At 46.5% G+C, this 26,500-nt stretch overlaps 1 protein-coding gene across 2 annotated transcripts in view; it reads left to right on the top strand.

The window, feature by feature from the left end:
- Positions 1-26,500, top strand: part of LOC8043297 (hemicentin-2) — a 248,591-nt gene that overhangs the window by 213,413 nt on the left and 8,678 nt on the right. The window contains exons 8-11 of one of the 2 annotated variants that reach the window (XM_029972765.4): positions 9,771-9,907; positions 10,936-11,089; positions 15,411-15,722; positions 17,498-17,608. In XM_029972765.4, the coding sequence (XP_029828625.3) occupies positions 9,771-9,907; positions 10,936-11,089; positions 15,411-15,722; positions 17,498-17,608 (714 nt within the window). Of the gene's footprint in view, positions 1-9,770; positions 9,908-10,920; positions 11,090-15,410; positions 15,723-17,497; positions 17,609-26,500 lie in introns of both variants that reach the window. The other variant, XM_042288829.1, reaches the window with a different exon arrangement.

The following is a 26,500-nucleotide window of genomic DNA, read 5'->3' as shown; positions in this document are numbered from 1 at the left end:
GCAAAAGCGGTCACGCTTTTTTGCAGTGTAGAATGCGCACGTACTATCACGATCAATATGAGTGCTAACACCGCTCTGCGTGGCCCGCGCCACTCAGAATGCGCACTATCAGTGCCCCCTATTGACTGTTCTTTGAAGTACACGTACACCTTGGTTTCGAGACATTTCGTCTCTAGCAATCGCCGCACCACTCTGCACTTCCGGGTCGTCTGCTGAGAAAAAACGGTCGGCGAAACCGTGAAACTGTTCACCAATGATGAGCATTCTTCGCTAGTAATGTGCGCCAACGAAAATAACTTCTATAAATCTCTTTAGGGTCATCTTTTTGATAAGGAAGTTTTAGTAAATTATTCCTCTGACTCCCATAACAACACCCGATACTTCGCCAACGCCTTCAAGCGTGCATGATATTGTTATCGGAGGTTTCAAGACAATCAACTAAGCTTGGTAAAAGCTTGGTCTGCTGGGCAAGTTGATAAGTGACATTCATATTAAAAATATAGCAAAAAAGAAGCAACAAAAGGACGAAAAGGCGCTTGTTCTGTGTGCGGCTTCGTCTTTTTGTCCCGTCTTTTTTGCGCTATTTTGAAAATCAACTAAGACTGCCTATTATTTACTTCGAGCGTGTTTTGCGGTAGCAAAGTTCCACCAATACGCACAGGCAAGAAGTTAGTGCGGTGCGAGCGTGGGTGATATCCTCCATCATAATTAAACAGCGCGAAAAAAAACATAAAAACGATGAAGTTGTCCCGTTTGTTTCTTCTACGTCATCGTCGTTTTTTTTTTTTTTTTTTTGGAGCTGTTTTCCATGATGAAGAATATCACCCACGCTCGCACGGCGCTAACGTCTTGCCTGTGCGTATTAGTCGACCTTTGTTATCGCAAAACGCACTCGAAGTAAATAATAAACAGTCTTTGTTGATATTAGAAATAGCACAAAAAAGACGGGACAAAAAGACGAAGCAGCACACAGGACAAGCGCTTCTTCGTCTATTTGTTCGGTCTTTCTACTATATTTTTAATATGAATGTGAATTACCAACTTGGCCAGCAGACTAAGCTTTTACCAAGCACCGTTGATTTTTTTGAAACCTCCAATAACAATATGATGCATGCTTAAAGGCGTCGGCGAAGTATCGGCTGTTGTTATCGGAGTCAAGAGAATAATCCACTAAAACTTCTTAACCAAAGGATGACCCTAAATATATTTTTAAAAGTTATTTTTGCTGGCGCACATTGCTAGCGAAAAATGCTCTTTGTTATTAAGGAACAGTTTCGCGGTTTCGCCGGCCGTTTTTCGCTAGCAGATGACCCGGAAGTGCAGAGTGGTGCGGCGATCGGTAGAGACGATATGTCTGTACCTTAAAGAGCAATCGACAGGGGGCACTGATAGTACCGCGGGCCGCGCGCAGTGGTGTTCGCACTCGTGATAGTACGTTTCTTTTCGAAATACAGGTTTCAGAAAGTGCACAATGCTCTCCGCTACAACATAAAAAGGCTGTTTTTTTTTTTTTTTTTTTTTTATAAACTATCGGTTAGTATATGAATTTGTCTAGCGTTGTTGAACGTGTAATTTTTCAAAAAAGACCCAATTTTAGTGTTCGGTGGACGAACTGCATACGTTTCTTCCCGTTTAGTGCAAGATGCCGTGCGTTGAAAGTGTTATAAAAGACGCAATTGTGGGTTGGCCGTAAATAGAAATAAAGTTTGTAACGGAATATCACGACTAAGATACCTGGCATCAATGAGAAAATATTTACTCGGGTACGTACTACTGACATAATATTTTATTGTGTCACTTATTAGAACGTAAAGAAAGCATTAAGAAGGAGTTTTGTAGTACTACGTGTTTTTCGTCAAAGTAGCGTGATCCTAACATCTTAGTTGTGTACAGAGCATCGTTTCCGAAAAGGTTCAGTTAAGAGTATTGAATCAAACAGAGCTGAGTTTACGTGAATCTTTTTTTTTTTTTTTTTCATTTCTAGCTTTCGACAAAAGGTTTATAGCCCTATGCGTCGATGGTCTAAATCTGCCAGTTTGGACATCGGATCGCTGGGCTATTTTTATTGCACGCTGGCTCGATACTTTATGTGAAGTGTTGAACGGACTGTACACCTTTCCCAAAAACACTAGGCCCCAGGGACAGGAGAACTTTCTCGAGCCAACTCACTGGGTTCAGGGCTAGTCTCTCAGGGTATTTCTGTTAACCCTTACGGAGTAGAATGTTGTTCTCGATTGGCGCAGTCTGCGGAGGCTCAATTTCAGGCACTGCTGGAGGCTAGATTCTTGCCTTATGCCGCTGCTTTGTTTTGCGTTTTATGATGTACACATTTTCCCCGAGTACATTGACAAAGCATTGTACCACATTTAAGAAAAAAAAAAAGAAAACTGTTAACTATTTCTTTTGTTTTCTTTTGGGGGGGTAAGCGCGCAGCGGAGCGCGACAAAGCAAATACGGCTGGGATATTTTATTTTACGATGAACTTTGACGGCGCCGCCCGTTCAGCCGTGTCAGTCGTCAAAGCGCTTAGCTGTCGAAAATAATAGAGAACAGAAGATAACCGGAAGGCATACCCGTTTCACGCGCAGAAATAACGTGTTTACACCAATCTACACGACAGGACTCGGACATTAAATTTAGCAAGTGTCAACATTCGAACAATATATTGTACGTACCACACAGTGCAGCGTTCTACGAAACGAATTTATTTGAGATCTCAAATAACACAACCCAGTGTCGGCGACTCTCACATCTCGGCGACTGAACGAAATCCAAGAGGACCTTGTTATAAGCTACGTTTCCGGGAAAGCGTTTTTTTTTTTTTTTTTTCTTTACAACACCGGCGCCAAGGTGAATAAACGGACGCGAGTGGTTTGTTCGCCAACCCAACCCGAACAGCTCTTCTTTGCGACGACTGAAAAGGACTTTATGTGAATTATAAGTGGAGAGAACAATTTCGTCGTTTACCCTGAGACTGGGGTTTTGTTTGAAGAGCAGAAGTAACAGAAAAAACAGACAGGTCTCAAAACAGACAGGTCTCTTTTTCTGTTACTTCTGCTCTTCAAAAAAAAACCCCAGTCTCAGGGTAAACGACGAAATGGTTGACTTCCACCAGCTAGCCTGTACTTTGACTCTTTTCTCGTTGGAGAGAACAGTTGCCATTGTTCGCAAAATCGCGTCGAGGGGCGTTCGACGTTCTTCGATCCCTTCTTTCGTTTCCCGTGAACGCCGAGCCGGAACGCTTGAATGACACACATTCAGCAGCCTTATTTCTCACATTGGAGGATAACACAAAAAATAGTACGCAGCATGCATGCACAAGGAAAATGAAGAGAGGCCGGAAATCTTTGAACGCAAAGCAGCAAAACGTGGGCGGAGCATCACGCCGAGCAGGTTTCAACAGTCCAAGAAAGTGGCAGAAAATTGTTATCTGATAGGGGCACATAAGTAACACCAGTTTCATCATCATCACCAACATGTCTGCGGCCTATGAGCTTTTTTTTTGTTTTTCTTGAAATTATGCTAGCCTTTTAACTTTAATTTTTTCGGTCAGAACTTGAACGAAGTTTATCAAAACGATAACTTTCAAGCAGAGTATCACGTTATATGTGTATCGTAATTTTTGCTATAAACACTGTCCTACTGCTTCTACAGCACGCATCGGGGGGAGAAAAAACGCCGGAAGCGAGCGAGTTATCGAATGATCCAGCAGAATAAACAGAGGGAAGCACTTGGCCTTCGTATGCCTGACACATGCGCACTACGTCGTCTTTTCGTACGAAGCAGCTAGGCGTGCTCCGCACACGAATCTTGCGCATGGCTGGACGAGTACCCGAGCCGTTCGTTGTTCCAGGCTTTCACGCTGGCCATGCATTATTCCGCCCACGCCTCGACGTCGCGCGACCAGTTATTCGCACTATCCAGTCGGTTTGTGCGTATACGTGCGTTTGTCCTTTTATATAGGTTAGGACGTCTGGATTTCACGCATTTGTTGGTCTATCGACGTGCTGGTGTCCGCCAGCGGCCTGTTTTCCACGTGTAAACAGTGTAGGTATTCGGTGCGTGAGCACACGAGTTTGCACCGAACGAACGATCACACCACGTGTATCCAACGCAGTTTCGCTTTAGAATTAACGAATGCGATGGAATTCGCGCGCGTAGACGCGCTATATAATCGCAACTCAACACCTCCTGGTTAACAAGGCTATAGTGCGAAAATGTTCTCTCGGCTAGGACTCGTGTTTACGCTGACTGGACCTTTTCAGCCGGAGTCAGCAATCGTGTCCAATCTGTTAGCCGCCTTTTTTGGGTGACGCCGAAAATTCAGCACTATAAGGTGATTGTTTCCTAGGAAGCGTTGTACAGCCTGCGCCGAGATATCATTTAAAAACGTTTCGACGGCTCAAGAATTCTCTCTATAGGTTTGTATAGCCAGATAACATAGTGACACAGAAAATTTGCGACTGTAATAAGCGATTCCAAGGTTGCAGCCAGTCGGTGGGGAAGCGGAGCGGAGCATACGACTTTGCTAGCGCTTAGCATCCAGGTGAAGAATTGGCTGCATGTTTGGTCATTCTGCCAAGCGGGTTTAAATGCGGTAACTTTATGGGGTGTGTGATTATCTAACTCCGGGCAATGCCTAGAACGGGATGACTTTTTGTCTTTTAGCGCCTGGGGTGGCTGGTGCTTTTCATTTGGTGGTGCCTAGGGCACGTTTTTTTTTTTTTATGAAAACAGATTATGTCATATCATTGTCTCTGTAACGCTGCGCGTGCTTCCCTTCAGCTCCACCCGATTAGAGTCTCGCGCTAAAATTCATCAGTCATCAAAAGAGGGGAAGCGTGCTTTTCTACCCTTTCCACTACTCTTCGCTCGGCGCGCTCTTTCTACACCATCTATTTCGGCTCCTTTCCTTCTTGCCCTTTCCACCTCCTCTCCGCTCCGCTCTACTTCTCACACCACGTGCTTCTGCTCCTCCCGTTCCTACGTACAGTGGCCTATTTTTTTAATAATATCAAGCGAGGGTCGACCGCCGGGACAGGCAGCGCCGTGCCGCGGGGGCGTGCGGCGATACGGGAGAGATTAAGCGCGTGCGCACAAAGCCCTTTCTGGTGGGAGCGTCGTCTACTAGGCTATTCCGTTGATCGCAAACAGCCCCTGCACTGTAGCTAAGGAGGGCAGGTCGCTTGCAATATCGAAGTGCATCGCCTATTGACGGTAGCCTGTGTAACCCCGACTGTTGTTGCTATATCCCTTTGCGTCATGCCGCCCATCGACATTCTCACAATGCGTGCCCTTGTTTCTATGGGCACTCTAGGAGGCATAAAAATGTGCGCGCGCCCGCTGGTAAAAAAAAAGTGACCATCCGACTACATATGCTATATGAAGACAGCAACAACACAGTTGATAATTCAAAACACCAAGCGAAAACCCTGTCCATACTAAGTTTTCCTTTGTGTTGTACCGCAGCCAACGCCACGAGCCATCTTGGCCAGTACATCGCTAAAAGCGTGTCACGTGGCCTTCCCGTTGGGTACAACTGCACGTGGAAGCACGATATCACGTGGCAGGGTGAAAGCACTGGACACGTTTTGATGGCTCGTAGCATTAGCTGCGGTATATAGTTTAATGCATCGTTGCATTCAGGTTGTCGCGTCACCGTATTTTTTTCTTTTTGTTGGTGCTCAGAAACTATAAAACGGAGAGAGGACAAAACACAGACGAGTACCCGCCCTTCCTTCCTCTAACTTCCTTCCCCCCGCTGCCTCTGCCCTTTCCCCCTTTCCTTAAGTCTGCGCAGTGGAACATACGTTCGCACCCCATGGAAAAAACTTTGTTGAGAGTTGAGAAAATGTACTCGTCTGTGTTTCGTCCTCTCTCTATTTTATACTTTCTGTTATCTAGTACATCTTACCAATACGCTCGTTAGGGATATAATATTAAATAGAAAAAAAGCTAAATTAAACTCAAGATGCCGCGCGTTTCATGCCCCGCCTGAGCAGTATCACGCAAGCAAGCGTCGCTCAGATTTTTGCTTAAAGGCGGTTAGGTACGCAACAGATAATGAACAGGGGCTGAGTGTGGGCAGCGGAATAGGCTATACTCCGCGACAACGTTTCTTGGCAATGTAGTGGAAGGTACAGGCCCGCGTCCCCTCTCCCACTTTGAGTGTACGCAGGCTCTCCTCCTCCCCCATTTCCGGGGAGAGGAGGAGAGCCCGCGCACACTCAAAATGGGAGATGGAAAGCGGGCCTGTACCTTCCACGGCATTGCCAAGAAAAGTTGTCGCGGAGTATAGCAGACGACGCTCGCAATGAAAAGAGCTTTGTGCGCACGCGTCTAATTTCTCCCGTGTCGCCGCACGCCTCCGAGGCACGGCGAATCAAACAGCGAAAAATGCACACCGTCATGGCGGGCTGTCTGCAGTATAGAGAATATGGCAGCCATTGCTAGCCGTCTTTCTGTGCTTGCTCGTCCGCCGGCTTTGATATGAAGCACAAAGAGCGCGCCATGACGTTGCGCTTTTTGCGCGGTTTGAATTGACGTCCCGGTGGTCCACGCTCGCTTGGTATTATTAAAAAATTGGGCCACTGTACTCGATCCATAGCTTAGCAGCGCACTCGGTTTTCACACCGGTGACCGGGCTTCGACCCCTGGCACCGGTTGCCGTATTTTTTCAAGATCGTATAGCGGTTACGGACTGATCTACCTATGCCTGTCGTGCATACGCGGCTCTTGAGGTTGGTTCGCCCTAAAATGCTACCGCTTTAAAACGGCCGAGTCGCTGGGCTACAGACGAATGCTCAGCGTTTGGTGTTTACCGAAGAGAGCGTGCTGAGAACGCATTCCCATTAGACAGAGGTGTCACTGCGCAAAAGGCGGTTTTCGAAATGCCTTTTGCGCATTGTCTTCATTGTCTACCGGGCCGTGGCAACATCAAATAGAGGCAGACAAGTCTCGCTAGCTCTCCCTCATGTCTTCACACTAAGGGTCCGAGAATGGGGGGCGCATTTGTTGATTCGCTCCATGTCTCACGTCTGTCATTGTATTGGCGCGATCTTGATGGCGCGGGCAATCCCCAGCAGCGTTCGGATGTACACAAAGTGCTACCAAATACAGTACTATGCTTCGTTTCCCCTTAAGCCCGAGCTTGGCCGATTTTATGGACAAATGGGCCAATCAAACAGCAAAAAAATGCACACCGTCATGGCGTGCTGTGTGCACTTTAGAGAAGATGGCAGCCATTGTTAGCCGTCTTTCTGTGCATGCTCGTCCGCCGGCTTGTCATATCAAGCGCAAAGAGCGCGTCATGGCGTTGCGCTTTTTGCGCGGTTTGAATTGCCCTTCCGTTCACAACATCCGCCGTGCTCAGACGTAAGATGAGACAAAGTATAGAGAGAATACATTCCCCTTGACCCATTCACATCAAACAGTGCGCCTACGGCGTCAAACCTTCCCCTGGTGGTGTGGAAGCGCGTGTCGTGAAAGGACACATCGCACCGTCATCGCGCAGTCGACCAACGCCGGGGAATAGATCAAGCTGCCGCCGGCTCACCGAGATGCCGGGTTCAGCGAGACAGCAGCCGCAGTTGTTCTCTACCGGGGCTCGACTGTACGCTACAGTAAATGCTGCGGCAGCCACACACCTCTTGATGCAAAGTGGAAAACTCCAAGGAAACTGCGCATCCAACCCTGTCCGCGCCAAGGCCATTGGATTTTCGCCGGTCGAGACGTATTCCCCTTGACAATTGTCTTTTGCGGTACGTTTAGTGCCGCGGAGATGAAACAGTGCCTCGTATCTGTCTGACAAGTTATGAAGATCCCGTGGCATAGTCGTTTCTTTTGCGTTCTTTCGCCGTTCTCTAATGTCGTCATTTGCATCGGGGCGACGACGCTCGCTACTGGAGCAGTTGTTAACACTAATCGTAGCTGGGCGGGATTACGCGTTTTGAGCGTGCGCAGTGGTTCTCTTTCGCAGCAGAATATCACTGCCCGCGCATGCGTCCAACGTTCGGCGACTGGACATTTGTCGCCGAAGCGATAGCCCCTGGAAAGGTGTGTGGACGGTTCACGGACGACGACAACGTCCCGGCATTGTCCTCGTCAATATTTTAACACGTCCTTTCTCGCCGCGAAGACACGGCCACATAAAGCTCTCCCGCAAGCTCTCGTCATCCCAAGCTACACGGCCGGAATCGCAATCAGTGTGCGGAAGCATCGCAGCACGTACGTTCGTACGCTTTCGGCGAGCCCGATGAGCGTTATCGCTTCCAGGAAGCCGTTTCCGAGAGTTTCCCGGAGTTTCCCCAATTTCGTCCTGCCCTCCCCAGACTCTCGCTATGAAGGCTGCGGAAAGAACGCTCAGTCTCCCGCATCCTTATTATTTATTAATTTGGCGGTTGCAATCTCGCGGCCGATGTTATTATATCATATTTTATGGTATTCCTGCGGGGTGACCCTGAAAGATACAGAGTTAGAATGGGGGAATCTACCAGGCGTTTACACGTTTGTAAACAACTGACGTGGTATCTTTCCGACCGCGTTAGGGGTTGTCCAAATAGGCAACCGCAGATGGCCAGCTTCCTCCGGCAAATGAAGTTTTTTTTTTTCTTTTTTCTTCTTGTTGTTTTAGTTAACGGCATATGCTGTACTCCGGTCCTCCTTCGTAGGTTTTTCTTGGCGGAGGAAAACATCCCTCCGCTCGCGTCCTTGGACAGAGGCTTAGTGTGCACTCTCCACGTGGGTCAGGAGGGCCACTCACACGCTCTGCTGGCTGTCGTCAAGGCCTCTCCTGTTGTCGACTCTGCCCTAATTTTCCCAAAACAAAAAAGGGGAAGAAGCGACAGCGAGGAGGCGAGGAGGAGAGCTGTGCTGTTTATTAATGTCCAAACTGAAACTGAACGAGTGCACAGTTACTTTCACGGAATATGCGGAGAATCTAGAAAACACGGAAGATGCCGTGTCTTATTTGGACACCCCATCAAAAGAAACAAACCAGCGTGTATTTGGAGACACCGTGCGACCTAAAAACAAACAAATAAACGAGGGCATGTTTTGCGCAAGGGCGAGGGACTGCTTTGGAGTGCCCTATAGTACCGCCTTTTAACTGAAGCCAATTGGCAAGCCCTCAAGGAGACATGACCGCCCCCCTTCTCTCCCTCTGCCCTCCATCACCAGTTGATTGGCGTGTGGCCCACTGCGACGCGTCTCTCCAACAACAGTTCAGAAAAGAGCCACGACGTGCAAAAAGGGTGGCGCTTCAACCAGCAAGTGACGAACATTGGGGAGAAGAGGGGGGTTCTGCTCCTGGATGCAAATACCTGGAGGTGTTTGCAAACGATGGGTCCGTAGGAGCGCTTCTGTGACCTTAATTTATCTTTTCTCTTTAATGCTTCCCTTTCGCGACAAAGTCAAGAACTCGAGCTGTCAGACGGTACTCAATATACGCTGCGGTTTGCGGTGTGCACACAGTCAAATGCGGTATATGCGGCACAAGCCAAATAAGCAGCATGAAGTGCTGTAAACGGAAAGCCGTCCAATGGGGCACTGGCGTTGATTTTTTTTGCCGTGCAGTAACCTTGACAGGGCGTAGCAACTAAAGCCTAAAAAGTGCCAAGTCAGCGTCCGCTATCACGCACTTGGAGGCACTAGAAGGTACAATACCCGGGAAACAAAAATGGGTTTATGGCGTTTTCTTCGAAACTGCGTGATTTTGTTGTAAGCTTCGAAATCTTGACAATATTTGTTTTTTTATTGTTTCACGTTTTCAGATGCTCCCAGCTGCAAGAAAGGAATGCAAGAGGTGTTTCGCTACTCGACGTCCAGGGAGGAGTTGTCCATTCCCTGCGAGATGGACGCAGACCCCGAGGACCTCACTTTCCGCTGGGTCATGAAGAACAACTCGGAGGTCAGGGGAGACGCGTCTTTGAAGTGTCGTTGAAGCGTTGCCATCGGCTTTGTCATGGCAAAGAAAAAAAAAGTTCCAGTCGCATTTCATCTTAGTAAAGCGTAAAATATGCACACATATTTTTACGCGCGAAAGATAAACACAGCAATTGTTGCATGAAACACGAACAGAAACTAATTATTTGTCAACACGTTTCTCCCGCAGCGTGTGGAGGCACTGCGCTTGCGCAGAAGCAAGTTTTTGGAAGAGGGGTGTATTTTCGTATGATCTGCTCTACAGTTAGCATCGCCGCCCTGCCGTGACGTCATGAGTAGAAGTTACTATGTGCATCGCGAAGTTTTTCTAAACTGAAATGTGGCGTCGTAGAGTGGCAACAAGCTTGGTGCAATACAGGATCTCAACCTCAGGTCTTGAATGTGCTGAGCGCAACACTGCACGCTATGGGCAGTTTTTTTTGTTTTTTTTTTTAATTGTAATACATAATATTTAACGGTGATGATCAAAACTACTATTGTAATCAGGTGGCAGTATATTCGAGGTCTAACTTCGGGATTCGAGGTTTTCGTGTTGTACACTAACCCGTATGAGTAAAAGGCGAAAATGTGCCGTTAGTGTGTTCAACCCCACTCTGCCGCTTACTGTACTACATCTGAAATATAGTCACTACAAGGTGAGGACGGCAGAAAGGGGCTTCAGTTGATTCGCGTCCAGCGCGAGCTTCCGACTTTCGACAAAGCCTCGGAGTCCCGTGCACTTTGCGCGCGCAGCAAAAGCACGGTGGAAGGCATGGAGGTTGTACTGGAGACTAGTGCTTTCGAAAGAACCGCCCTGCCGTTTTCACTTTGTCAGTGGCTATAGTGATTTCGTGAGGACGCGTTCACAACGCAACCGGAATTTAGGAGTGAGAATTTCAGTTCTCGACGCGACGGCATACAAGCGACGGCTCTAGAGGTCTTGCCCTGTCGTCTCCGGGTCTCGGTTCGTCGTTTCCTTCGGCGCCGTGACGCGCGCAGGGTCCCTGGACGCAGGTCAGGGACCTGGTCAGCTTCTCGTCCAACGGGACCCGGAGCCTGGCCCGCTACAAGCCCGCCGTGGCCACCGAGTTCGTGTCGCTGCTCTGCTGGGCCAACAACTCGGTGGGGCCGCAGAAGACGCCCTGCACGTACTTTGTAGAACCCCACGGTAGGTGCCACTCGAGTTCGGCGACCGTGACGTAAAGTGACACTATGTGACGCGTACACGAAGTGACGCGTACACGAAGCGGCAGGACGCACAGATTCACATTTGCGCCTAAGCTACAAAGCAATTATCGGGTTGAGTTGAGCTAGTCTGTACATGGTCAGTGACGGTGGCGAAACAGCTTAAACATTAAATGATTACACGTAGACAGGGCGGGACACACATAAAGCTGCAATGATGGTGGGATTACACAGAGTCCGAAGATTAAACGATTGTACAGAGACGAAGCAATCGCTCTGCAATCGCGCTGACGTCATTGAATGTGTCGTAAACCATTCATAAAATAATGTTTATTTAAAATGTGTGTTGTCGTATTGACAAGTGAGCTGCGTCGTGAGTCGCACGACGAATGCTATCGCAATTCATAGACAATCGGCAATCGTGGTTTCGGCAGCCAATGTTTTGTTTTTGTTTAATACGCAAGGGCATAAAACGTTTTCGCAATATGACTGCACCCATACGACAATTGCGTGAACCTCGTTTTTGAGGGCTACAATAACGCTTTCGAAACAGCTTACCGCAGGTTGCGATAGGATTGTTCATACTGCGCAAGACCATCAGAGACTACAATTAACTCCGCACTTCTCTGAAGTAGTGACCTGTAAAGAAAAATCTGTGGTTGTGTCCGCCGGAAAAAAAAAAAAAAATCAATAAACAGTACCTAGGGGACAAGCGGTGAACGCATGCGCAAATCTTTCGAGGAAAATATTAATTGAAGTGGCGTAAAGGGGCGTCGATATTAAGCAGTGCCCGATGTGGTTGATTTCTCATTTGCTGGATCCTCATTAAAAGGCCAGAGGCAGTTCAACGTGACGTCAGCGAGGATCCGCAGCGTTTTAACTTCGCTGTCTAGATATCCGCTTATGAAACTAAGCTTATGTTGGCTTAGCGTCGCTCAGCGTGGCTTGGCCCCAGTCGGCAAAGAAATAGAGCATTACTTAGTTGAGAGAAAGAAGGCCGAAGTGCTTCTTTGTGCGGGCGAGGCTTAACAACGTTACCCGAGGTACGAGCGTGTTTTTCAAGACATCCACGCTAAGGAGATCAGTCCGACGGATCCCGGTTACTAACGTATCCAGCTCGAGTTATTATGACCCATTGACATTTCACAAGACGTATTGAAATAAAAACGTTACTCGCGAACGGCGGCACTGGTTAAATCTTTACTGACAAAAGTTGAAATTTCCACCTTCAGTTCCAACTTTATCTGTACACTATTAGCCTAAAAAATATTGGTTGGTGCATAGGTGTACTATGCTGCATAAATGTCCATAGAGCTACGTGTGGGTGGCACATGAAAGGGGGGGGGGGGGGGTTGTGATATGTGAGAGTCCGCGCCTTGTCCACTCGTCTCAGATGTGTTGTTTGTGGCAGCTGGAGACACGTCCACGGGCTTGTGCCGCATGACGATGGCGGCCGGGTGCGCGAGAAGTGAATGCCCGTGGCTCGTGAAGAAACAAAATCACGTGACCTGACCGTCATGGGACGTACATACTAACTCACTTTCCCCGCTAAAGCTAGCGGGAAAATTGACGTTACATGATCCTAGACACCAGTTATGTTTCCCCGCTAAATTTGAGTGGAAAGTTAATGCCAGGCGACCTGTGCATCAATTCGTATTGTCCGCTAAATTTGACGGGGAAATTGATGTCATGTCTCCTGTCGTCACCTGCCTCAAAACGCCAATTCAGTTTCCCCGCTAAATTTGGCGAAAAATCGATGTCACGTGACTCGCTAAATTTAAGGGGGAAGCTAAATTTATTTATAGTTCGTGTGACGCTAGTTCACGTGACGTCAATTTTCTCGCCAAATTTAGCGGGGATACTGAATTGGTCTATCAATATATATCACGTGACGTCAGGTCACATGACATCAATTTTCCCGTCAAATTTAGCGGAAAAAACGAATTGGTGCACAGGTCACGGTACGTCAGGTCACGTGATTATTTCCCAGCCAAATTTAGCGGGAAAACATAACTGGTGTCTAGGTCACGTGACGTCAATTTTCCCGCCAAATTTGGCGGGGAAACTGAATTTCTGTATAGTTCACGAGGCGTTAGGTCACATGGACAGCAATTTTCCCGTAACATTTTACGTGGAAATCGGATTGGTGTATATACCTCGTTACGTCAGGGCACGTGACATCAATTTTTCAGCCAAATTTTGCGGGAAACATATGTGATGTCTAAACCACGTGAAATCAAGTTTCGCCGCCAAATTTAGCGGGGAAAATAAATTTGCTTATAACGCTGACAACGTAATGCGACCCGATGCTCCCTGACTCATACTCGAGAGACACGTAATTTCCTTGACGTCACTTTCGTGACCAAGTTTTCGTGATATCAACTTGCAAGTTTGCACCCCCTTCCAAGCACGGAGAAAGGCGTAGTTCTACGTAAAGAAAAAAAAAATGCTGACAGGTTATCGCGCTTTAAAAACTGCTGAAAGTCTTCTTTTTGCGGCTTTGGTAGGCAAGGGATTCGCGGGTCAAACGAACCTCTAACATCCAAGATGATAACTGCTGTCAAAAACCTCTTTGTGAAACGGGGTGCACTCGGGGACAATTTTATCTGGTAATGTAGTGTAATAGGCGGGAACCCTTCCGTTCACGCACCATGAATGCCGGTTAAAGCTGGGCACGCACATTCCTCCCTTCGGAAATGACGCAGATTGTGGCCCCCGAGTACAGTCGTTACGTTTATTGTACACTTATCTTTTTTTTTTTTTAAACATGCAGCTTATAAGCTTGGGAGTAATTTAGTCTTAAGACTCTCGCTGACCTCAACGACACTGAATACATGTAGCCACTGGCAAATGAAACACAACTGCCAATGGCTATTTTTTGTTCTTAATCACGCGATGATCGCGGCATGATGATAGTCTCTTATCAAACGTGGATACACATTCGACTGACAAGAACGTTCAGAAACAACAACAAAAACTACTGTACCCCCTCCTTAGCTGTCAAGTAAAAACTCTATATGTTTTTTTTTTTTTTTTTTGCGAACAAAAGAATTACAGTAAAGGCATGCAGCGCCCATAAAAAAAAAAAAAGTGCGTCCTACTCAATGCCCATTAATGAAATCCGTTACTTTTGTGTAACCTAATTTGGAAATTAAGGCACTCACGTATGCCACCCCCGCCCTCCTTTTTCATTTTGACGTCAAAAAGAAAGGTGTGTTGGCGCTGAGTGGCGTAAGGGGTCTTTTTTTTTTTTTTTGTGGCGTCGCTCTATAGACGCTTTCAGCGCGCGCCAGATTGAGCCGCCATAGCCGCCCTTCTCCTGTCTTATCGAGATACCGAGCCACTGAAGCCGGCGTTGACGGGTCTCCACAAGGGCCTATGCTCGGGAGAAGGACACAGTAACACTTAAAATGGCAATAATCTCTCCAGCTGTGGTAATGATGAAGTGGAGCGAACGGAATAAGAGGGAACAAAAACTGAAGGTCGGTTATGGCGGCGTCCATTCACAGCAGCTTGAAAGCGTCTATAAACATTTGGAGCTGCGCCACACGAATTTTTCTGACCACGTACGCGGGCACAATGGCGATTTCACCGTAGACTTTAAAGCAGAGCGAGACCGAACATCCATTCTGCGTGAAACTCGGCAGATATAAAACAGACCTTTGAAATGGTTCAGCAGGCGTGCGTTGGAAAGCAGTGAATTTTGCGAAGTGATTTAAGTGGCACTCGCGCTTCAGGAACGGGAGAACGTCGCTGAAAGACGAGGAGCGATAGGGCCAACTTATCCGACCTCTTTTTTCCTTGAGTGATTTTCTGCCGTTCTTGAGGTGCTTGTGCCACTCAAAGACCCTCTTACACTTCACTGTTTTTTTTTATATGTGTATATATATAAGCATCCTAAATAATTTCAGAGGTCTGTGTTTTAGATTTTTCGACTTTGGCGTAAAATTGATGATCGCTCTTGCTTTGGTTCGCAGTCTATGAAAAGATTGCCGTTATGCTCGTGCATGTGGTTGAACAAACTCGTGTAGCGCAGTTCCAAGTGTTCACAAAGCAACGCCCTTTGGTGAAAGGACGCAGGAAGGTCCCCGCATTTGACTGCTGCACGCGCAGTATCACTGTGCTGTCTTCCCTTTTTTACGCTACACAATCAGTAATCTCAGAACTTTTTGATGGCACCTCGTACAATGTCTCGTACAAGGTCATAAGGTCCGCAGCGAACAGCGCGTCGTTTGTACGATGCGTAAAGCAGTACACTTTGACTGCGGCTTAGTGGGCTTTCCCAATGTCCGAAAAAACAACAGGCGCCCCCAAGGCCCTGTCCGGCTGCGCGGTGGTGAACCAGGCCATGACCTGGTTCTTCGTGCGCTGCTCGCTGGACGAGGACCGTCCGGCGGACCAGGAGTGGTACCTGCTCGAGGTGTACCACGCCGACTCGGGCACTCTGTTGGGCAACGTGACCGCCAAGGGCCGCCCCGTCTTCCACGTGGACGACATCCCGCCGGCCACTGAGTGCCTGGCGCTCGCCTTCGCCGTCAACGACCATGGAGGGCGCTCCGAGCCCACCAGGGTCGTGGTGCAGGCCATTCCGCCGCCGTCCAAGTTGCTCACCGGAGGTGCGTCACTCCCCGTTCGCATCCGCCTGGACAGTAAATTATATTTAAAAAAAAGCTGGGAACTAGCAAAAGTATTGCTGGCGAGCCCCCCTGCATGGTTACGAAACATCATAATCAAAACCCCGAGACGGAGTGATAAAATAACGGACGAAACAACGTAAATGAAGCTGGCACCGACCTTTATTTCTTGAGTCGCATAATGCGTAGAATGTACAGTATTTAAGGAACTATCGTTTAAATTTGGTTTGAAGACGTTGCAACGTCGTTTCAGGGAATGAAGAACAACCTATATTTTTTGGCAATACCCCGGATAAATTCTAGCGGGGAAATTGTATTGGTGTAAAAGTCGCGCGACGTTAAGTTTGTTCGCTAAATTTAGAGGGGAAGCTGATTCGGTGCTTAAGTCATGTGACGCCTATTTTCGCTCGGAGGCAACCGAATTGCTGTGCAGGCCCAGTGACGCAAGGTCATCTAGCGTCAATGTTTCCGCTCCATATAGAGGGTAACTGAATTGGTGTTTATATAATGTGACGTCCATTTCCGAACTCAATTTAGCAGGAAAGCTGAGTGGTGCATAGGTCACGTAAAGCCTGGTTGCATGACGTCCGTTTTCCCACTCAATTTAGGGAGTAACTGAATTGTATTGACGCAATAATCACGTGACGTCAACGCATACATCGGTTTTACGCCAAAAAACGCAGGTTGAGGGGTAACGCGAGACAGGGCGCTTTTGTCCTCGTGTTTTTGGCGTAAAAACTCAGTATGAATCAAAACCAACTAGACCAATATGCAGTCTTAATTTAGTCCCGGATAATGTTAACAGGAAATTGCACGAACGGACGAAAGAAATGTTAGGGTTTAGAGGGTGCCAATAAAAAAAAAATATGCTTGAGAAAGTGACGACATCTTAATCTTCCTCTTCCTCTTCCGAGCGGCGTCTCGACGGAGGCGCTACCTGGATTGTTCCAAAGTTGTAGAGGACATTTTTCTTGTAATGTTGCAAATTTTGTTTATTGAAGGGCTTAGCGTCGGATCACGCCAGTGACGGATTAACAAGATTCCAGGGTGACTCCATTACGGGAACGGGAAAATCGTTATGTTTAACCTTGAGAGTTGTAATCTTTCACAACCGTGTAGGCCGGCAGAGTATTATGCCCTCAAACAATATGTACTGCAACATTCAATCAGGGATTCGGCAGCGCATTTCAGTTCACAAAAGTGTTATTATCTTTCAATTGGGGATTTAGCTTAAAAACCGGGCTCGAAATCTGGCGTTTCAGCCCTTATGTGGAAAGGAACCTCTCCAAAAGCTGGCCAGTGCGCAAACGTTCATTGCGGTTTCCTCGCACTATTTTTGTCTCCTTTCGCAATGTGCACTTCACGACCATGCCAGGTACACATCTACACTTTTTTTTTAAATAATTTTTACTCGTGTAGATTGACGGTGAACATCATCTTTTACAACCTTTGTGTGTTTTTTTACAAACGCCTTTTTTACATCTTTTTTTTTTTTTCCCCATGAGAGTGTTTCAGCGCTGAGAAGAAAAAAAATGCGAGAAACTCGAAATGGCGTGCTTATCCCAGCCACGTCGTGTTTTGTACAATTCCAGTGGTCAAAATCTAGGACAAAAACAACAACAAAACTTGGTTTTTGACCAAGAAACAACATTGGCACTTGAGTGTTCGTCCGTCTTGTTGAAAAAAAATAGTCGAGAATGTTCATAACCTGAACGCTCAGCGTTTTGAAGACCTTTTTTTGTTTTGTGTCTTCGCAGGCAGCGCGTCCTTTTTGTCGGAAAGTAGCCCTTTCTTGGCGGGGACAATTCTTCTATCCCTAGCATGGAGCAGTTGCCTCGTCCGAGCTTCGTGGACCACTACTCAATTCGGTGAGTTTGGAAATCTTGACCACGTCCAAATCAATAACGACAGCGAGGGAAAAAAAGGAGGAAGGAGGAAAAAATTCGAGATGTTGCGAGAACATAGAGCTTTCAGTTTAATGTTACACCGAAAAAAAAAACCTTTAATTTATGCTGGTTGGAAGACATGAAATTAAAACTTTAATTTTAGTCGCGTTACGATAAAGCAAACTTAAAAACAACATAGTTTTTTTTTCTTTCTTTTTGTGAGAGTGCTTGGAAGTTATGACGGTTTACTTGTTGTCGACTCAGCGGCCCACAATTCTTGCTTAACTTTCGACTTGTGGTAGACAAGTTTTTTTGTTTGAGCACGTAATAGAGAAGATGACTCTTGTACCGACAGCTTCCTTCAATACTTAACAGTAACACGAGTCGGGCTTTTAAGTGATTTCAGATCCGGTGTCTAATTCACCTGTCGGAGTTGCAATGGTCTCGCTAAAGCACGCGCCTGATACCTGTCATGCCACATTGGCTCTAGAAATATCTTTTTTTTCTGTACCCAAAACAATAAAAACAATAACAGCGAAAAATAGAAAGCTCTGAAAGTCTTGGAGTCTAGGAATTGGCCAGAGTGAGGACACAATTTTAACGTGAAACGTTCTTTGTCTAGTCAGGCGGGTGTTCATATTTCGACGAAGTTAAAAAGTGAAGCCGGGATAAAGGGGAAGCCGCAAAGTTCGATGCTGATTGGCTGATGTGTAAAATCAGGTGACCAGAAAGCTAAACAAAAAAAGCGCACAATAAAAAAAAGCGACTAGCGCCAGTACCTGTACTGCAGGAACAGCTATCGAGTTTACATGCCACATGTTAAGTTATCTTATGAAGAGCGCCGTGAACGTAGGCGGCGGGCTCGGTAACGTTCTGGAGCGATACCGGAAAGTTACACGCATAACACAATTGCCTAGCAATTCGCTAATTTCTTTTTTTCTTTTTTAAACTGCAGCTACACATGCTTCGGCGGTCATTTGTGCTGGCAAAACACCCCCTAGTATACATAACTTATGCGTCTATATGACGGCACCCACCACGCCATCCGCTCATAATAGTGATAAAGGCAACCAAATTAAGACTGCGATCGCGAGTTAACGCGATTATTCTCCGCTTCTTCTTTCGTATTGCTTGCAGCTTCATTCTAAGCTGTACGATCGCGAGAGCGCGCAGCTCCATGAAACACCCTGCTTCAAAAACAATCGGAGAGTATTTTTTAATATAGTTTTTAAAAGTTTAAGCAACGGATTATATCCCGGGTCCCGACAATCTCATTATCGCTCCTCAGTGAATAAGATTGCAGCACGAGAAAACAAACTGGAGCGCCCCTAGCGGCACGCCACCGGTAACACTCATGTTCGATGTGTTGAAGGCAAGTGCCCCGTCCCTCATCAACAAACCATTGGAGCGTGATGTTGGCTGCGTCGGTGTGACTCCCCGTGCTTTTTTTTCGCGTTCTATTTGCGGATTCTATTTCTTAAAAGCAATATCGTACTACTTTTGTTGCGTGAGTAAAATTAACGAGGCTCGTTACACCGCAAAAGTCGCGTAAATAACGGGGCGTGCGGCGATTCATTCGCGTGGACGCCGCGAAATAGACGCTGAAGCCTGATTCACATGATGAGATCCTGCTCGCTACTTTCGGTTGCGATGTGGCTCGGGCTGCAAACGCGCGGACGGTAGCTGCGATACTCGACGTCGACACTGAAAATCGCGAGCAGAATCGAACCAAGGGGATCAAACGTAACAAGTCGGTGATGGCCAGCGATAAGAATGATAAACACCTGTCTACACGGAGCTTACTAACCATTAACAACTTTCCCATTTGAGGCTTTGGAGACCTGCACTTGCTCCTTATCGCAACGTTTTGTCTGCTGGCCTCTGTCGTTTGAACGAGCAGACGACCGTTTGAACGAGTTTGAAAGAACAGACGACAGTTTGAAAGATCCGACGGTGCTTTAAACGGGAAGACGCACTGAACTTGGTCCGCGAGTAGTCCGGGAAATTTTTTTTTATTTATTTTACAATACGGCAGGAACTTGCTGGTTTTCATTCGCTTATGTTGGAACAAAACAAATAAATCTGACAACCACAAGTATCCGTGGAATCCACTCAAAATGCTTCCCCCACAAGGAATTGCGGTCCGACAGTGTCTGGTGTTTCCTTTTGAAGGCACCCACGCACTAAAGCGAACCGAGCAGGCAGAAAAAAGATGAAAATTGATCTTCAGGCCTTTGCCGCTTTTTTTTTGGTACAGCCCCACTCGCGGCGTTTTGACGAAAAGACAGGTTTCCAGCCTGGTGTCTTCCAAAACAACGCAGGAATACGCCTCCCGCATGGCGACTTGCGCCCATATTCCCAAACCTAAAGTGCGCCCGAAGCGCCACCATCACGGCCTAATGTAAGAAAGTTTAGTTGGTGTATTTACCACAAAATATCCTGTTTTATGATCAACCCCATGCGGACTCTGATAAACATAAAAGAAAGTGTTTAAGGTTGAAATGTTTTCACACCACATATTATAAACGAGCAGGCATTGAACGTAAACTGTACATTCGAGCTCCTCACCACGTATCTTCAAGACAGGACAACTCGGAAAAAAGTAGCAGACATCCGTTATCATACTGTTTGTTTTTTTCATTCTGATTATTCATCCACACCAGTCGGGGTTGGAATTTATTTTCGAAAGAATTAGTTTAAAAAAAGACAAAGAGGCGTTCAAGTGCAAATATTTATTTTTCATTGTTGTTTTGCGCATGTATTTTAAGATTGTGTTCCATAATGTCTAACGGATCCACAGGTATTGCGGATATAAAATAAATAAACAATAAACCTTTTCCAGAGCCGTGCATATGAGCCCGTATTTCAAACGATCCATTTCGAAACCCGTATGCTAAAGCGTCAAAAGCAATGTCTTGTCGACGTGAATCAGAACAAGCCATCAACCCTTGCGCAACTTTAGCAAAAGCAGAGATATTATTTTTTCTTGGCGACAAGATTTACGAGAAAATGACGCAACCGCGAAACACCTTCGTTTCGATTTTATGAGGCCGTCACAAAAAGCTGCCGGACAATATATATATATATATAAATTTATCTGACCCGTCACACGGGCGACCGTTTTCTTGCGAAACTAACAGTTCCTACGCCTAACTCTGCGGGTTGGGCGTCTTAGATGTTAATAAATTGGGGGACCCGATCCCGCCAACACCAACAATATGAAGCGAGGGGCTCCACAATAGATGGATGCCTTCCAAAAAAGTCGAGCACATATCCGATAAGCCTCGAAGGACCTTTTTAATTTCCTTGTCTCGTGACGCGAACAAAAAATAATAATAAAGAAACCCTTGTCGCGTTTATTGGCAATTCCGCTACTCTACGCCATTTCGGCTTACGATGGATCGCAGCGGACCTTATAAGCCGTGTCAGCCAATCCAGAGCTGTGAAAATAACACGTGACTAGGCGACCCGGTAATTGCCGCTCCCCGCCCGAAGGACCCATGGCACTCACGCTGTATATGATTCACTTGGATATGTGTCATAGCGTCCCGTGCGGTTCATCGCGAGGCCAAAGGGAGTAGGTAATATCATGGCCTCCTCTATACAGACAAAGCCTGGCAAATCGCCACGAGACGTGGCCGTCGAAAGTAAAAAGGTAGGGCGGAAGACAGCGGATTAGAGGAGAGTCAGAACCATGTATCCAGAGTTTTGGTGAATGGGAGGCGCGGGCAGAGACGGGACGTGCACCAGACGCAGAAAGAAGGTGTGGCGTGCTCTGTTGGCCAACAACCAGACGCCTAAAAAAATCCCCTAGCGGTGGTAGCGAGAAAGTTTTACTCATTTTAATAAGCGCGTAAGAGTTTAAGGGAGTAACCCTTCATGGCTGAAAATAGAGTACGCGTGATGTTTCGATCATGATCATGCAGAAAGATGTAAAAAACGAATGTGCCGCTCGAACTCTGTCTTACTCGTACGGGGTGTGACAGATTGGACGGCAAGTTCCCGGCCCTTGGCGCCTGGCGTACGGGTTATGTCGATCGTTCCACTAGTCGCACTCTTCCACCATGATTTCGAATTACCGGGATTGAAACATCACGTGCTCCGTATTTTTAGACACCGAGAGTTACTCCGATGCAGTTATCAGGTTTGTTTCTCGGGACCACCGCCAGGGTATTATTTCCGGCTTCTGGTTGGTCTCATTCGAATTTGTGAAGACGCCCTGGAACACGCCCAGCCCGCTTTCGGCCATTCGCGCCTCCTCATTTGTCTCCTATACTTCCAAATGAATGGCCAAACTCTTTAGACATACGGCTCTGAGGTGAGTCATGTAACGGGCGCCCCGCAATGGCGAGACGCCGAAACACACTTCTCCCGAGCGATGGAATGTCCGCTAGTGCTGCTCGCGTTCCTTGCGCGCCCTCGCCGCTGCAAAAGCTGTGCACTCACTACCAGCTTCGCCGAGAAATCCTCTGTGCTACCAAATCCTCGCGCTCCAAATTTTCGACCGGGCGCTCTATGGTTCCGTCGTCGAACTGCCAGGTTTTGTGAGTATAGAAGAGGCTATGGTATTATGTACATCCCTCGCCAATTTTAATAGGTGAGCGGCATTCGGAAACTTCCGGTTCCTTGGGAAATTTCGTTTGGCTGCTGACAAACGACGACGATGATCTGCAAGCGTGTCTAAGCATGGTTCTGAAAACTACATACAGTCTGGAGGTTCCAGAACCATGCTTTCACAGCCTTGCAGCTCATTGTCGTCGCTTGCCAACAGTGAAACAAAATTTCCTAAGGAACCGGAAGTTGCCAGACACCGCTCACCTATTCTTCGTCGCCGCTATACAAAGCGGTTTCACGAAACGCTTTTACAGCGGAGCTGTTAGGGGCTAGTTTCCCCAGGATCGTGTCCTCCGCAAAGAAATAAAGACACCGAACTCTGGACACCTACCGCCATCTATGAGCGACGGTGGCAACCACCGGTTGTCTGGTTGCCGCTGTCGCTCATAGATGGCGACAGCCTTTCCAGTCTGGCTTGCCGACTTGCGGCCGGCCATTACTTTCCCCTGTACAGCTCCGCTGGTCTTCCTTCTTTACCAAAGTGGAAAGGCTGAACATTTTTTTTTCCACTTCCGGTAAGTTGCGGTCCGCCATGTTTATCAACAGCATCCGCCTCTCTCTTCGTTAGTTTGCATTATGGTGCCTGGATCGCGTCTTCTACTACGGCGATTTAGTTCTCCGCTTCGAGAAGGTAGTAGCAGTGAAGAACACGCGTCGCACTTCATCGTTTACGCTTTCCGGACGTTGTCGCGCTAATTTTTACGACGGAGTTTCCCCGGGTCCTGCTTTTAATGTCGCCTGAGCTTGGCTAAGGGGCGGACCGTTCGGCGGGATCGAGTGCCACTTTGAGAACCGGAGCGATTAAAGCAACGAAGCCGAGAATTCAGGGAATTTAATTAGAGAGTCGGACGTCCCTCTCCCCCTCCTTCACACACCCTTTCTCTCAATCTGTCTCGGCGTCACGTGACTACGTCGTTGCCGTTCGGCGTGTATTAACGGACGTCGTTTCGGTCAAAAACACTCTAGAAGGGCAGCAAAAAAAAAAAAAAAAGTTAGAATTTTTTGGAGCGTTTGCGTCCGCTTCTGGTCAAATTACACTTTGAACGGAGCCGTTTTTTTTTTTTTTTTAATTTTATCTCGCAGATTTACGGTTTGTAATTTCTTTTATTTTAAATTTTGTCGGTGTATTTTTTTTTTTTTCGTCTTTAAAGTGCCGTTGAGCTCCGAAACGGGCGTTCAATTTGTGCACTTCCGTAGCGGGTCAGCACCACTTAACAGCGAGCCATTTGACAGACGGTAATGTAACGCAAAAAAATGATGGAAAAAAAAAAAAAAGCTTTGCCGCAAATTGGTGCGAAGACGAGGGAGGTTTTTGGTGAAGGCCCCTTTAGTGTGTTCGTTTCTTTTGGGTGCTAATCTGTGTTTCATTCCGATTTACAGGCCTCATTTTCGTTGTAGCACGGATTCCGCTACTGCTTCTTTTATTATTATCATTTTATTTATTTTAGTCTTATCCTATTACGCGCGGGAAAATGTTTTAATTAATACAAAATACGTTAGATTAGATTACGCACTGTTTTGTCGAACTGCGTGCGAAATATAGGGAAAGAGCTATTTATGCGGATTACTCGGGTGTCTTCGCAAACGCTGAGTTACTCGTTAAAAGCGAAGCCCGTATTGCACGGTCATTTTATTTATAGGTCACGCACAACATTATGGGGAATGTCTCATAATGCACCGCGCGGGGAGGAGGAGGAGGGGGAGGCGGACGAGGGGAAAGGTAGGGGGAGGGGGAGGAGAAGAGGAGGAGGAGATGAGAAAGGGGGGCGGAGGGGTATACCCTCCCCTAAGTACCCTTTCCTTCTCCTCCTCAAGAGCTGCGCTCTAATTCGGCCTTACAAGGTGTTGTAAACGTCCTTTATTTTTTAATGAAATGTTATTCTCACAGCTCTGACATTCGATTTGGACGAGAGTATTGCGAAGAAGTTTGTTCGTAATTCGAGGGTTAAAAGGACATAAAACAAAGGTCGCCGTAACGCTCATTTCTGGTGTCAATGGGGCTCAAAACATTACGCGCGAAACAATTTCTTCTTATTTTTTTTTTTAACTTTGCGTGCGTTGTTTAGTTGCACTGAAGGTAGAAGTAGGCCTAATGGAGCGCATCTTCCCTATATTTCGATCAAAAAAAAAAAAAAAAAAAAAAAGATCCAGCGAGTAGCTTATTTTATTTATATTTTTATATCGTATTCGCTTCGGTCTGTCACTACATCCGACGCTTTTGTTCTCGCGCAAATAAAGTTAATTTGTTTATATATATATAAAAAAAAGGAACGTGGAAAGAGAAATTTGAGCGGCACATCTGAGGAAACACGGAAAACAACGGTCGCACGAATCACTTTTCTTTCGCAAACACGCGGACGAAATGTTCCCCGTACGCAATGTCATCTTGCTTTTTCTTGTTACCACTCTCGTCGTTGTAAAAAAAAAACAAAAAAAAAAAACAGTTATTTTTTATTAACCGATTTGACCGAGTGATGCGCGTGTCTTGTTTACCGAAGGGCTTTCAGACCTGCCTATCCAACTTCCCTTTTTGCTTAGTGCCTGCCCATATTTTCATCTCTTTTCCCATCGTCCGAGTTTGCCGCCTCCATGCGTTTGTTGCGAAACACCGCGATGGATATCTTTCTATGTTTAGCTTTACACACGCGCAACAAAAGCAGTATTTGACGCTCTCTCGGCTCCGCGCTCGTTTAAGATGGGACGTTGCTGCAATACACAGTGGACGTTTTTGGGAGGCGTATTGGTTAACTCGAAACGACTATGGCGGGTTCAATATATCCACTCCCACCTCCGAGCTCGTAAAGAGCTTGTCGTGTTCGTTGTCGCGCGAATGTATTGACGTTCTGAAGGGTATTACTTTTTTTGTCTTCTTTTTTTTATCCGAACGAAGATGATAGCACTCGTTGCGGCAGCAAAATTTGCTCATCGGTCGATTTGTTGCACTTAACACGGGACAGCGGAATAAAAGCAAAGAACGTAAAATAAAATTGCGATGTAGCATATTTTTGTAATTAATTTTGTAGAAATGCCATACTTGGGTTTCCTTTAGGTCCGACCTCGGCGGACTTTCAGATCGGACTGAGGCTCTTTACAAAAACGAGTTGTACACTAGTTACACTAGCGCTTTTAACTGTTATTAAGCCAACGACAATTGAATTGATCGCGATCGGCCGGAGTTAACACTGCGGCGCCAACTGTCGTTGGGCCCCCCTAACGATCGTTGAGTTCAACTGAGCTGGCCTTACCTCAGTTAACCCATGGGGGTTCTCCCCAACGAGCTTCCAACATTACACCTCAGGTGGCGCCACCACTCGTTGCATGCTAGCGAAATCTCTCGCCAGTGATTTTGAATGCATCGGGCAGGTTCAAGATCGCACAAATGTGCAGGCCGCCCAAGTCTACGTAAGCTTTTTTTTATATATAATTTTTTACGTAAAGAAAAGCTGACGGTTAGAAAAATTAAAAAAAAAAAGAATACATTTATACGCCGGTTACGAGTCGAACCAAATTTGCTGCGGGATCTCGTCGAAGCTAATCCACGATCAGGGCGGACACGGGTCCGTGGTTTGTGGCATCTGTGTGCGGTCACCGTGGCGGTCGCGATGTTTCGGGCGCTGTTGATGAGGCGTGATAGAGCTACGCAATTACTCAAATGAACTTGCGCTGCTTATAAATTGTTATTGCCAAACCCAGAGTGAGGCGAATTTTGTCGAGATTGATTAAAGTGGACGAAGAAATGTTTTTTCTTGAGTTTCGTCAATAATTGGGCGGACTTTGATGGTAGATCTTTTTCCCTGTCTTTTAATTGACTCTTATATTTAATCGACAATGAACGTGAACTCAATGATTTAGTTCCTTTTTTAGCGGCCAAAAACGTTTCTAAAGAACTCGTACTTTCAGCGTCCGAGATGTGTTCCTTTCGGAAGACAGCAACTGACTTCTACTTTGCCATGTTCGCACTCCATTTATACATACAACTAACTTGAAAATCCAACAATTTATTAGACATGCTCTTTCGTGACTGTGGTTAGCTGCTGCCCTTGGTAACGCGCGCGGGATGTTCAACTGATCAGTTGTCGAACGATATATATCGACGTAAACAATTTTATAAAGGTTAATTATAAGCTACATAACCGTGAGACTCCAGTAAAAATGCATCAAAGTGTGAAACACGTGTAAAGTTTATTGACAAAAAAAACAAAAAAACAAAAAAAAAAACTTAAGAAGAGCAAGGAGTCACCTTTTCTGCTGAGATATGTC

Source organism: Ixodes scapularis, unplaced genomic scaffold (assembly GCF_016920785.2).
Source record: "Ixodes scapularis isolate PalLabHiFi unplaced genomic scaffold, ASM1692078v2 PGA_scaffold11__112_contigs__length_91849675, whole genome shotgun sequence".
NCBI lineage: Eukaryota > Metazoa > Arthropoda > Arachnida > Ixodida > Ixodidae > Ixodes > Ixodes scapularis.
The sequence above is the reverse complement of the archived record's forward strand: the minus strand, read 5'-3'. Positions and strand labels throughout refer to the sequence as shown.